The sequence below is a fragment of the Plectropomus leopardus genome, chromosome 10, assembly GCF_008729295.1.
Source record: "Plectropomus leopardus isolate mb chromosome 10, YSFRI_Pleo_2.0, whole genome shotgun sequence".
NCBI classification, from domain to species: domain Eukaryota; kingdom Metazoa; phylum Chordata; class Actinopteri; order Perciformes; family Serranidae; genus Plectropomus; species Plectropomus leopardus.
In genome coordinates, this window is record NC_056472.1 from 33615951 (window position 1) to 33629429 (window position 13479).

At 40.3% G+C, this 13479-nt stretch overlaps 1 protein-coding gene across 1 annotated transcript; it reads left to right on the forward strand.

Moving 5' to 3' along the window:
- Nucleotides 1-4860: 4860 nt before the first annotated feature.
- On the forward strand, nt 4861-11649 carry dusp19a (dual specificity phosphatase 19a). The gene is made up of 4 exons (XM_042494037.1): nt 4861-5083; nt 6166-6212; nt 8107-8259; nt 11443-11649. Exons 1-4 carry the CDS (start codon nt 4861-4863, stop codon nt 11647-11649), a joined length of 630 nt encoding a protein of 209 aa, XP_042349971.1.
- Nucleotides 11650-13479: the final 1830 nt, after the last annotated feature.

A 13479-nucleotide genomic window follows, 5' to 3' on the forward strand; every position in this document is an offset into this window, starting at 1 on the left:
GTGTCTCTTCGCAGTTGTTTTGCCTGATTTTGTAGTAATTACGTGTCTATTTGCAGTCCCTTTGCGTCTCTTTGTAATCTTTCGGCGTCTCTCTGGTAGGTAAATGTGAATTCTAGCGAATTCAAACCGGCTTAATGTTAGTAATATTCTCACACTTGTTTTCCTTATTTAACAGAAAAAAACACCTGTCCACCTTTTGAATTCACCTTTCTCTCCGTCACAGGAGACTGATGAGGATTAATTTCCTCGTTAACTCATCATAAAACACACTTCACTAAAACTGGACAGAAACAAACCGCTGTGGTTGCTCTTGTTTGTAATCTCGTCAGAAGATGAAGTGAGCGCTTCCTCCGGCAGCGCTTTTGGAAAGATGTCCAATTATTATGCACAAGACTACATTTCCCATAATGCCCTGCAGGAACACTGCTGTCCCGTTACTATGGCAACCCCCTGCCCTTAACACACAATTAACTGCTGCAGTGTTTCAAAAATAAATGAACTCCTTAAACTTCTGTTGACCAGTGAGGTGACTGACAGTGATGTAACCGATGACCTTTGACCCCGGTGAACTCTTGGCATCAACCGCTCCGTTATTGGTCCATTAAACCTGAATATGACGCTGCAACCTGTGTGTGTGTGTGTGTGTGTGCGCGCGTGTGTGTAGCAGTAATGGTTGTCAGATGTTGGAGGAGCTTCCCATGTTAGGGTTGAGTTACAGCCAACACACACACACACACACACACACACACACACACACACACACACACACACACACACACACACACACACACACACGGTCTCTCCGGGTTTTCTGACTCATGGATCAACATGCAGAAAACCGAGTCAGCACTTTCCCCTCCATCCCTCCTTCTCTCTCTTCTCTCCCCCTCTTTCTTTTTCTTTTTGTTCTCCTCGTTCTCATGATTTCATCTCTCGAGTGTGTTTGTGTTTCTGACGTAAAAGCTGCTCACATTTGGCAGGAAAATCTTATCGCTGGAACACACACACACACACACACACACACACACACACACACACACACACACACACACCTCATGCACTCTCCTCTCCTCTTTTCTCCTGTCCTTGTCTTCTCTCATTTTTCTCCTTTTTTCTCCTCTCCTTTTCTCGTTTCCTCTCTTTTCTTTCTAAGAGGCAAAACAAACTTCTGTAGAAACCTGACCTGCATATGCGGTGTGCGTGTGTGCATGTGTGTGTGTGTGTGTGTGTGTGTGCGTGCGTGCGTGCGTGCGTGTGTGTGTGTGTTGTGGGGAATGAAAAGGTCCAATTTCAGCCAGAAAACTGTTTCTCTCTCTCTCTCTCTGTATGTGGAAATATTCTTGGAAACTACCAGAATCTTTTCCAACATAAATAAGACTGCAGCTGTCCACACACACACACACACACACACACACACACACACACACACACACACACACACACACACACACAGAGGACTGAAAGTAATCTACAACAATTACAGATTTTGCTACAGAGCTTTAACGTGGAGCTGCGGTTTGTCCTGAGGGCGGAGCGGGACCAAAAGCTCATATTAAATATTAAAAGAAGACTCCACAGATTTAGCTTTGCACTCCCGTAACATCGTTGAACTCACGATGGACATTTTATTCCCAAAAACTCTTCCTCCCTGTCAGAACCTGATGCACACATTACCCACAATGCACCTGGAGCGCTGACAGACTCAGGTGTTGCGCTGCAGCAGAGATGAGCAGAAAAGCCTCACTGCTTCAAACGCTTCAGCCGACTCTGAGTCACGTGATTTCACTTTAGGGCATTTATTTATGGAACACCGATCGACTCAAGTGTTTATTTTGACGTCATATTAACCCTTTGAAACCTGCATCGACAACTCTTTTCTTGTGCCGCGTTCAGACACCTTTTATAAGCCGGTTTGAGTCTTTCAAAAACATGGAAAAAAGACAATCGGCAAGTTGGCATGAAATGTTTTACATATTGCAACAAAAAAAAGAGTAGATTAAGGAATATATCTTTTTAAAATGCTAGGGAAAATATCCAGAAACCATCTTTTTAAATGACATAAATACACGTTGAATATTAATTTACAGCACTTTTTTTCACGTCAGTTTCTTGTTTTTGTCGTTTGTTGTTTTCACTTTCTCATTTTGTGTTTTTGTTTGTTTTCTTTCTTTTTTGTGTGCTAATTTTTAGGTAAGTTTTGTGAACTTTTTCAATATTTTTTGCTAATTTTTGTGCAGTTTCTTCTTAAGTTGCCCTGGCTTTCTTCCATTGATTTTGGAAAAAAAATCAAGCAAATTTAGTTTTAAAATGATTCATAAAAGAAAATTATGTTCCTCCTAACAGGTTAATATAACGTCTATTTGTGTTAAAATGACCGAAGATGTCCTGTTAACAAATACATTTCTGACATTTTAAGACATTTTGTTCCATTTTCTTTTATTTTTGTTTCAGGATTTATAAAAAGAGACATATTAGTTTCATCAGCTTCTTCAGCTGCAGTTTCTCCTGAAACATTTCTGTAAAAGCAGAAATGTGGCTCCCTCCTGTGGATTCTTTAAGAAGTAACACCCTAAATTGACGTCTAAATGGTTGAAATATGAATGGACATGAGGTTAATGTTATCATTTTATAATGTCTTCAAATAAAAAATACGTTTCAAGCTTTCTCTGCATTTGTGTGATGTGTTTGTAAGTTTTTTTAACCACTTGAGTAAATTGGCAAAACATAGGAAGAATACAACGATCAACTAAAGAATTGCCTTAAAAATTAGGAGGAAATTAGTAATTAGTAAAAAGTTACAAGAAAATTACTTACCCCCCCCCCCCCCCAAAAGTAATAACATATATATATATATATATATATATATATATATATTTTTTTTTTTAATGTAACTATAAGAATTAAAAACATAATTTTCTGGACATTTTTTTGTAATATGTATTATCTCCCTTCAGCTATTTTTTTTTTATTTTTCTTTTTTAAAAAAAAACAAAACATGTTCTTGTAACCTTTTACACACTATTTTTTTTTTTTTTTTTTTGCAATTTATTGAAAAAATAAAACCATTTTTGCAGGTTTCTGACGTTTAAATGTTTGTGAAAGGCCTCTGAAAGCAGCACAATGAAAGATTCTAGAGAGTTAATGACATTAAAGAAAGTGGCACCAAACCTGCCGTGTGCTTCCTTTTTCACGTATCTAAAATCATTTCCGACATTACTGACCGTGGCGTCGGTGTGCGTCAGTGGTCGAGGCGTCTCTGTCATGGAGCAGCAGTGACAGACGGCAGGTTTCATGTTACTCGGCAGCAGTTCGGTGTCACCTCCTGCAGAGTCGTCCAGCTCACAGGTGGGACAGACGGACTGCAGGACTACAGACAGTCAGACTGGATTTGTTCTGGACCTGGTTTGTCGCAGACCAGGTTTCTTCAGCGGTAGGACCAGACTGGAGGATTTTTTATCCTGGAACAGAAAATGAGGGAGAAAGTGTTTTTCTTTTCTGGAAACTGAACTGGACTCTGAGCTGAATCGGAGCCATTCTGAGCCGAGCCGGACCGACCCAGACCATCTGAACAAACAGGTTTTCTATTACATACAATATATTACATATTTGCATACAATATGTACTGTATTTCAAATGATCCCTGTGCTTATTTTATGAGTAAAATGAACAGTGAAGGTCTAAATCTGATGAATCTGTTTATCACGACAAATAAATGCAGTAAACTGGACAAAAAAGAGCAGACCTGCTGAAATTTAGCAGCTGGAGTTCACCATCAGAGCATACTCACGTGTACTGCTTATTATTAATAACCACAAAATACAGCTGTTATCTAAAGCTGTGCTCGGTTTTTCAGGTGTTTTTACACACATTAAAATGTTGATCTGATGATGGTGCAGGATGAAAAGGAGCCAAAGTTATTAAATTCATCCTGTGAAGATCATGAATTTCAAGTCCATCCATCCAAAACTTTGACCAACTGTTGGCAATTCAGTACTTCTGTTTTTAGAGCAGATTTTTATGTACCAGTCAATTTTGGGTGTTTTTAGCGACTTGTGACTGCATTTCCAGCAGCTTTTGAAGCAGCACATATGAGTGTTTTTTTATATATATATATTTCCAGTGGCATTTTTGGTATCAAATTTGGGTGTTTTCTGGCGACTCATTGTTACATTTCCAGTGACTTGCAGCAAACATGTTTTGTTTTGGGTTTTTTTTGCTGTTTTTCCAGCATCTTTTTAGGCTCAAATGTTTTTAAGGCACCTTCACTGCATTTTTGCAGTGACTTTTTAGGCATCAAATTTGGATGTTTTTTGACGTTTTTTCAGCAGCTTTTTATTTCCAGTGAGTCTGTAGGCAACAAATGTAGGTGTTCTTAGGCACCCGTCACTGTGTTTCCTGCAGCTTTACAGTGTGTGGGTGTTTTTGGTGCCCTGTTGCTGTTCCTTCAGTGAGAATAGTGCCTAGAAAAGCAGTTGTTTTTCGCAGAAGCACAGCTGCGGCTCTTCAGCGGGGAAGCCAAAACATGATCTTTTCTGAATCATAGTGGTTTTTGTGTCTAAACATTACCGTACAAGTTTAAACGTATTAGCTACATAATACTGTGCAAATGTAACATATCACTGGTTTACAGAAAGGTCCAATGCAAATTTATTTCCTGATAATTGGGCTGCATGATGAAGCTAAAGATGGTAACATTATTAAACATCAGCATGTTATCCTCATCACTGTGAGCATGTTTGCACAACTGTAGACATTAATCACCTCATCCTGCATCATTATATCTACTACAAAAATCATCCAACCGCCTTTTCTTATCTTTCAGGTTCACTCCAGTCCAACCCACTTCAGTCAGGTGGAGCCATGCAGTCCCTGACTGAGGAGATCCAGAGTTTCTCCAGGACGCGGCTGAGGAAGCAGTGCACCCGCGTGACGTCACTGAGCGGCCGTCGCATCATCGAGACTTGGAAAGGTTCTACGATCACTGTGGTTGAAGAACCGGTCCCCCCGGAGAAGATGCTGGGGTATGTCCCGGACACTTCCTGGGACCTGCAGGTCGGCATCGTCAAGCCCTTCCTGCTGCTGGGTGAGTTAACAGGACACATAATGACTGACTGAGCAGTCAGCTCATGTGGACCACATGTAGAGTTCTGTCATCAAACGATTCCCCAAATCAAGGAGTCAGCCTTCAGTCATTTCTCATTTCATTTGACTGAATTCAACTTATGGCCTGCGGGCCAAATACGGCGTCCAATAGGGTGTTGGGTGGCCCCCAACTATTTTCTGATTCACAATAAAAACACTGTGAATTGTTTCTGTGCTTTTAGTCTCCATAATATGCCAGAGTGCATAAAAAAGCATCAAAGAAGAACTTGTTTATCCAAAAAAGCACCAGTGGGGGATCCCCCGCACTCCCTGACAGAGGTCCTAGCTAAGACCCTGATGTCCTAAAATCCTAAAACGTCCTAAAATCTAAGAAATGTCCCAAATTTTGAGAAATGTCCTTAAGCCCTAGAAATTTCCCAAAGTTCTAGATATGTCCTAATAGCCTAGAAACATCCTAAATTATTAGAAACGTCCTAAAATCCTAGAAACATGTATGGGGCTGCTGGCACTGGAACATGGCCTGCTGTCATTTTGGAAAAGTGGCCCCAAACAAAGCAGGTTGAGTATCTGTGCTTTAGCGTGTTTCTGTGATGTCGTGGCTGCGGTTCTAGACTGTGTTCGTCTGGATTGTGTTCAGCCCAGTTAGTCAGGATGTCTCAGTCATACTCACAACATCCCAACAATCCCAAAAACCAACGACAGGACGAACCAACCAGCAGACTGAACTGATTCATCGAGCAGCCGCTGCAGTCGATGGACGGGTCTTCCTCCCCCCCGCCCTGTCCTGGAAATCACCTCAACACTGAAAACTGTCAGCTCAGAGCAGACGGTAACTTGAGCCCAGACGTGGGGGAGGACGGGGGACAGGTGACCCATCAGGGTGGACCATGCATGACCCCGTGACCTGCAGCAGACGCCGTGCACGCACACAGCAGGGAATTCCTTTTAAGGTTTACTTTTTGGTTCAGCACCCTGGACAGCGCCTTATGCCAAACAAAGACAGTAATTCACTGTGTGTGTGTGTGTGTGTGTGTGTGTGTGTGTGTGTGTGTGTGTGTGTAGGTTCTCAAGATGCTGCACATGACTTTGGCACTCTGAGAAAACACAAGGTGAGATTCTTTTCCTTCTGAACTGATTCTACATACTAATCCATCTTTGCTTTGGCTTCTGCAGAGCTGTAAAAGGTTTTCAGACACAAGCTGAATTTATTCATTTACTGAACAAAAACCGAACAGGTAAACAGTGTTACATAAGGATGAAACACATGTCATTGTAATTTGCAGCTTCAGTCCCCGGTTAGACTTTCTTTCATCTAGATTAAAGCAGCCAAACAAGTGAAACAGCATTAAGATAAAAACAGATCAAACACGTTCTGTACATGTGTATTTGTATTGTACATGCATTATATTATGCAGCACGCATAAATCAAAATAAATCAAAATAATACACTTATGACTCACTCTTCATCAAACACATACATTGGCAGATTTATTTTAAGTCTCTTTTAACCCAAATAAATGTGATACATCATATCCATCCACAATGGAATTGAGAAAAGGAGTAAATGAAAAACCATTGGAGAGAGAAACTGTTTCAAAGTTAGACCTTTTCTTAGGAAAATGGTCCTAAAACTGGTTTTACTGGTGATATGCATATTTATAGACTAAATGACAAGACAGTGTCCACAGTAAGGCGGTTTAACCACTTAATTCATCCTATTCTCTGCATTTCAGCCCTTTGTCTTTTCACAAGTGTCATTAAAGGGTGTAAATCTGATTTATTTGTTCAACGAAGAGGTGTACCCCAGGGCTCGACACTGGGTCCACTTCTTTTTTCGAGATATGTATCAACAATCATCCTTCCTCTGTTCATTTCTATTCAGATGACACTGTCATGTATACGTCTAAAACTCATTTACTACAAATATTACAAATTCAATCTGCCCTTCAGTCAGATTTCAAAGTCTTACAAAGCTGGCTCTTATCAGATAATCTACTGTTCAATAAAACAAAATGGTCTCCGGGACCAGATGGAGCCTCAAAACAAAACAGTTTTAAATATAGAATGTAATGATGGTACTTCTCTGCATATACTTAACATAATAAAATGGGTTTATGGCTTTACTATTAACTTTCCCATAAACCTCACACTGATCACATTCTCCACAAAACTTTTTAGGAAATTTGAATATTTCGCAAAACTGCAATGCAACTGCACTTGAGATGACTGCAAACATATTAATCTTCTCAAAACGTCAATGTAGGCATTACTAGGTGGGTTTCCATTAACTCATATTTCACAAAAAACTGCAATGGAAAGTCGAAGTCATCACCAGAGGAGAAGTCTCAGAACATCGCTCAGTGGAAACGCGGTCATCGCGTATTTATGTTTTATCGACATTTCCAAAATATCTTTTAAGTTTTGCACGAATCTGTAACGAAAACCCGCCTTCGGCTGAATTAAATGATCAGCCTGTTATTAAGCAGCTTTCACTTGATTCAGCTGTGCTGCAGACACAGATCTAAAACATGCGGGAGAAGTGGTACTGGAGGAGAATTTTGGGGAAACGCTGATTTAGACAATAACACAGCTGCTGTCCTCAACCTGCATTTATGTTGATTTTGTCAACGATGTCTCGAGCTTGAAACAATGATGTATTCAGCGAGCTGTCCGTCTCACTGCTCGGCAGGTGTTGGCTGTGATGCAGCTTGGTTGTTAGTAAAGAGGGTGAAAAAGAGATTTATCTGTCAGCAGACGCCTCCACTAAAACAGCCTAATGTAACAAAAAAGCATGTTGATAATTGAGACGGCTCACTGTGGATGTAGCCTCAGACCTGCAGTGACGAACGAGGGGAGAGAAAACTGAGCAAGAACCGCTGGGACAAAATAAATCCTGAAGACACAGTAAATCCTGAATACAGCTGTTAGCTGCCTCTCATGTGATTCTTGTTTGTCTGTCATTCAGATTTTACGGCCGTATATCATCTTCCTCTTCCTGTTCAGGTGTCTCACATCCTGAATGTGGCGTTTGGGGTGGAAAACGTGTTTCCTGACCTGTTCATCTATAAGACCGTCAGTATTCTGGATCATCCCGACACCGACGTGCTGCTTTACATGCAGGACTGTTGTGACTTCATCCAGCAGGCTCGCAGCGAGGTAACATCACCGTCACTGCATCACATCAGATTCACTCGTTCATTTATCTATTGACCGACAGTCCTAAAACCCGAAGAGGGAGACAAAGAAGTAAATCCTCACATTTGAGGTGCTTGGATTGGAGTGTTTTTTCCCCTAAAAAGATCATTTGAAACATTAACCCTTTGGCTTGATTTCTCACAAAAACACTGGAAAAAGGCAATGACTAACCAAAATTAGCAAGACATGAGGAAAATGAAAGAAAATGACCTGCAATTAGCACCAAAAAAAAAAAAATCAAAAATTTCATTAAAAAAATACAATTTATAAAATATTTTTTCCTGTAACCTAATTTTAAATATATAATTATAACAATTAAAAATTGTAGTTTTCTTGACATTTTTAAAGCTAATTTTCAGGTACTTTTCTCACCAACTTTCACTTTTTATTTATTTAAGCAATTTCTGACATTTCATGCCAAGTTGCTTTTTGCTTGTTTTCCCCTTGTCTTGTGATAAAACATAAATCTAATGTGCACATGTTTAGAAGGTTTAAATGCTTGTGAAAGGCGGCTGAATGCAGCACAAGAAAACTGATGCAGGTTTGAAAGGGTTAATCACTGTGAAAACTAACGGGAAGCTGTTGACCTTGATGTTTTCAGCTCTGTTAACATAAAACAGAGCGTGAATCCTCTTCAAACATCCTGTCTGCAAACACTGCAGGAAAATCAAACGCTCGTCTCCGTTTCTGATCATTTGATCGTCTCCAGGCTGATCTCTTATAGGCTGCAGTCACGTTTCACCTCGTTGTGGACAATCATGACTAAAAGTCAAAGAGACCGCCGTTTAATTTTGTATTCTACACAAATAACCAGGAGTTTTACAGATACTGTAAGCTAGATAAGGAGGTGAGGTGAGAGCTGCTCCAGCTCAGGTGAAACAAATGACCGGATCAAATCCAACAACAGGAAGCAATCCCATAAGGCCAAAAGGATTATGGGAAGAGGGAGACGGGTGTAAGGGTCTTAAAATGAGGGTTGACATGTGACACATGTTTCTACATCTCCTCTCCTTCTCTCCTCTCCTCGCCTTTAAATAATAGATGTTTTAGTTTTGTTCATGTTTTATTAACCTGCACACAGATCAGATCTCACTGTCATACAAGCTTTTAGCAGCAAAGCCTGCGGCTCACCTTAACATGACACCACACACACACACACACACACACACACACACACAGTCATTAGGCAGTCATTAGAGGTGTATCATTACAGGAAGTGTGTGTTCATTATGATATGTTACTGTGTGTGTATGGGGTAATTCCAGCCCTGATAATCAAACTGATGCTTTTACTTTGAAAAGCAGGGTCAGATTACCCAGCAGGCCATCTGGTTGATCATGACATTCACATTTTGACGCTGTCATGGCGACGACAGCATCATGTGACTGAGTTCATGGTGCAGATACATAAACTAGAGGACATGCTGGGTGTGTTTTTAACCCTTTGAAACCTGGATTTCCATCAGATTTCTTGTGCTGCGTCACAAGCATTTAAACTTTTGAAACGTGAGCACTTGGGTTGATTTCTTTCAAAAACATCGGGGGAAGAAAAGGCAATAAGCAACTTGTCATTACGGTCTGAAAATGGCAAAAAATCTGTAAAAGGTGACAAAAAATGACCTGAAAATTAGCTTAAATCAAGAGAAAAATAATCAATACACATTAATAAATACGGGGAAAAACAAGAAATATGCCCCAAGAAAGTTTCTGGGTTTTACGGAAAGTTTCGAGTCATGCCTTGCTTCCCACGTTGATCCCACTTTACGACCTCAAAGCTCACGAACACAACAAAGTCGGAAAAGATTGTCTTCCCGACTCAGAAACAACGACCTTCAGACATCACATGAACGCAGTCTGAGGTCGTCTCACTCCTCCACAGCTCCACACTTTTCTCCAAATTTGGCTCCAAAAAACCAACCAATATCTCAAACTTGAGCCTTGAAACAGCCGTCCACAAACTGAAAGTATCAAAGTTTACTTAAGTTGCAGGTCAGGATGTTTTTATTGCTTCTGGTGAGAATAAAATCGGTCCAAACTGGATTCTGTAAAGTCCTGGTGGACGAGCGTGTTAATGTGAGTGAAGCTCTTTGTTCTCTGTCCTCAGATGAGAGCGCTGATGCCAGTTTGGTTCTGGTTGCAGCGCTGCGAGGTTTCGGTCTGATAAGTGGGACAGAGCTGTGGTGTAAACCTTCCATGAGGAGGAAAACAGAGGCTGTAATGGAGAAGCTAATGGACACAAACAAACAAGCCGGCTATTAACTTAACAGCTCAGGCGAGGCGAGCGGCTGGAGCGGCGGCGGTCAGCTCTGATCTGTGGATCTGCGGAGCCCTCTGACGTTCAGAGAGCGGCTCTGCCGTTCAAGTTCAGTCCCACTAGACCCTGAGCCATGGACCCGCACTGATTTTAACCTTTAGAGCTTTAATATTACAGACACAAAATCATCAGTTCTGATTACAAATATCAAGTATTCATTAATTTTCAGAATTTTAATCTTAATTTTAAATTTTTCATTATTTTCAATATATTACATGTTAAGTAGATTTTTCTTTTATTATCTCAGTCTGGGATATGTCAGTGTGTGAGTGTAGCTGCTGACAGTCTGGGATATGTCAGTGTGTGAGTGTAGCTGCTGACAGTCTGGGATATGTCAGTGATCAGCAGCTACATTGACTGTGACAGGTCACCTAGTGGAAATAGCATGTATTTCCTCCATATGCCAAATATGGTCAAAATGACCTCATCAGGTGGAAAATAGTCAAAATGACAAATTCAGAGTCAAAAGCCCAGAATGACACCCAGAAATAATACAAGTCCTGTTTTTCTGCTCTGATGGCTGTGGGATCAAAAATGTCAGTTTGAATGGGTTTCAATGGAGCATTTTTGGACCTGAACAGTCTGAATGTAACTATTTAGTTTCCACAGTGTATTTTAGACTTATTGTAGGAGCTGAACTGCAAATCACAATCTTGCTCGCAAATATGATATTTCCGAGTGGCATGTGAAGGCAGCATGTTAACGTTTGCTAACTTTGTTCGACAGAAACTTTATGAGAAGATAAAGTTTTTTTAAGAGTTTTTCGTCCTCCAGGTGACTGACTCTCTTATTTCATCTTTGAAATAAACATTTCCTCTTTGCCTTCCTCAGAAAGGCATCGTATTGGTCCACTGTAACGCCGGCGTGTCACGGGCGCCGGCGGTGGTCATTGGTTACCTGATGTCATGTGAGGGCCAGACCTTTGACGCCGCCCTCTCATTGGTCAAATCGGCTCGGCCGGCCTCCTCCCCAAACCCCGGCTTCCTGGAACAACTGAGGAGCTACAAAACGCCGACGATGAACGGATCCAAACACTGAAGGAGGAAGAGAAAGCGCTCCGTTAGACAGTTTAACCCTTTGAAACCTGGAGCGACGTCACCTTTCAGGCGCCTTTCACACGTATTTAAACCTTTGAACCCAGAGTAAATTGTTTTGTTTTTGTTTTTTTTCCAAAACATGGCAAAAAGGCAATGAGCAACTTAGTAAGCAATGTTCCAAAAATTTGCAAGGAATTAATAGATTTAGAAAATTATTATTGAAAAAAAAGCAAGGGAAAACATATTTATAATGATCACAATTACATATTTAAAGTTATGTCACAGAACTGTATACTTTTTGAGCACTTTTTCCAAATCTTATTGACTTTTTAAACAACTTTTCAGGTAATTTTATGTCATTTTCAAATTTTTTGAGTAATTTCTTTTGTATGTTGCTTATTGCCTTCTTTCCATGTTTTTTGTTTCAGGTTTCAAAGATTTAATAATTAATAACAACAACAACAAAAACAGCAATAATAATAACATTTATGTGTATATATATATTATCAAAAAAAGTTAAAAAGCATCCCAGTTTTAAAGAAAATAAGATTTTTTTTTATGTAATTGGAAATAAGTTAATCCAAATTAAAAAATCGCTATTTATTTTCTCTCCTCTTTCTAGCAGTAGGCTTTTTATTAGATGTGGTTTTATTTGTCAAAGATTTGAAACAAAGATTATTTTCTTGCTTGTTTTCGTGTTGTTGAGGACCGTGTCTTTGTCTTTGTGTTTTGGTGCTCTTCTCTTTCTCTGAGTCATCTGTGTTTTTTGTTAAATTAAATCTCTGTGGAGGGACTTTCATCCTCTGCATTTGACCCGTCCTCAGTGTTTCGGAGCGGTGGGCAGCCACGAACTCCACAGTGTTTTCTTTCTAAACATGAAAATGAATAAATAAATAAATAACAGAGGCAGAAACGTTTGCCGTTACTGTTATTACTTTGTATGGCACCATCTTTCACGTATGCACAGACGAGTGGGCGAGTGCATGTGTTTCACCTCTGCTCAGTGTGCTCGCAGATTCAACCGTCTGAAACCAAAGCCAGGTTATCCGCAGATGTCTCCTCCTCTCCAAAACTAACAAACCAGGTGATTTAAACCAGTAAAACACAGAAAAAATCAGTTTGGTGTTAAGAAACATCAGTGTTTTTATAACGCTGTGGTTACAGAGGGGCTGACAAATACACGTGAAAACTGTTCAAATGAACAGTAAAGTCGAGCTACAGTTATAGTTCGATTTGACCATTTCGTACGTGCGGCTTCTCCACGGTCGGTGGAAAAACGCCCCCTTTCAGCTAGTTGCTGTTGGACCTTTTTCCTGTTAACCCATTACCTCACATACCAAAAAATTTGCAAGTGGCAAACAGACTGCATGTTAAACTGTGACTACATAGAGCACTGTAAATTTCATACATACCCTACACTTTACTTGGTACCTTTGTCTTGTTTTGTTTTCGTCTTCTTCTTCTTCACTTTTTTTTTTACCAGGTTTTCTTTTATGAATGATATGCTGTTCGACTTTTGTTATACTTATACGTGGGAGCGGACACGTATGAGGGATTTCTGGGAGATGTAGTCCACGATTTCTCAGAGTGACGTGATGCAATAACAGCTCTTGTAGCTCCTGCTGCATCATGAGGGAGCCAGTTCCTACTGACAAGCACATAGACACAGCATCATGTGACCTCGCAGCATCATGTGACCTCACAGCATCATGTTTCCTCACAGCGTCACGTGACCTAGAAAAGACTAAAATGTGTTTTCACTGCAGTGTGGACAAATATGTCTGAAATGCCACCTCACGCAAGCGTATAAACTTTTCGCGACACATGGGAG

What these genes read in the sequence shown, in the direction of transcription:
- dusp19a (XM_042494037.1), top strand. Translation starts at nt 4,861, where the DNA reads ATGCAGTCCCTGACTGAGGAGATCCAGAGTTTCTCCAGGACGCGGCTG. An exon ending in GCACTCTGAGAAAACACAAG is followed by an intron (nt 6,213 to 8,106) that starts GTGAGATTCTTT and finishes CTTCCTGTTCAG; the next exon opens with GTGTCTCACATCCTGAATGT. An exon ending in TCCAGCAGGCTCGCAGCGAG is followed by an intron (nt 8,260 to 11,442) that starts GTAACATCACCG and finishes TGCCTTCCTCAG; the next exon opens with AAAGGCATCGTATTGGTCCA.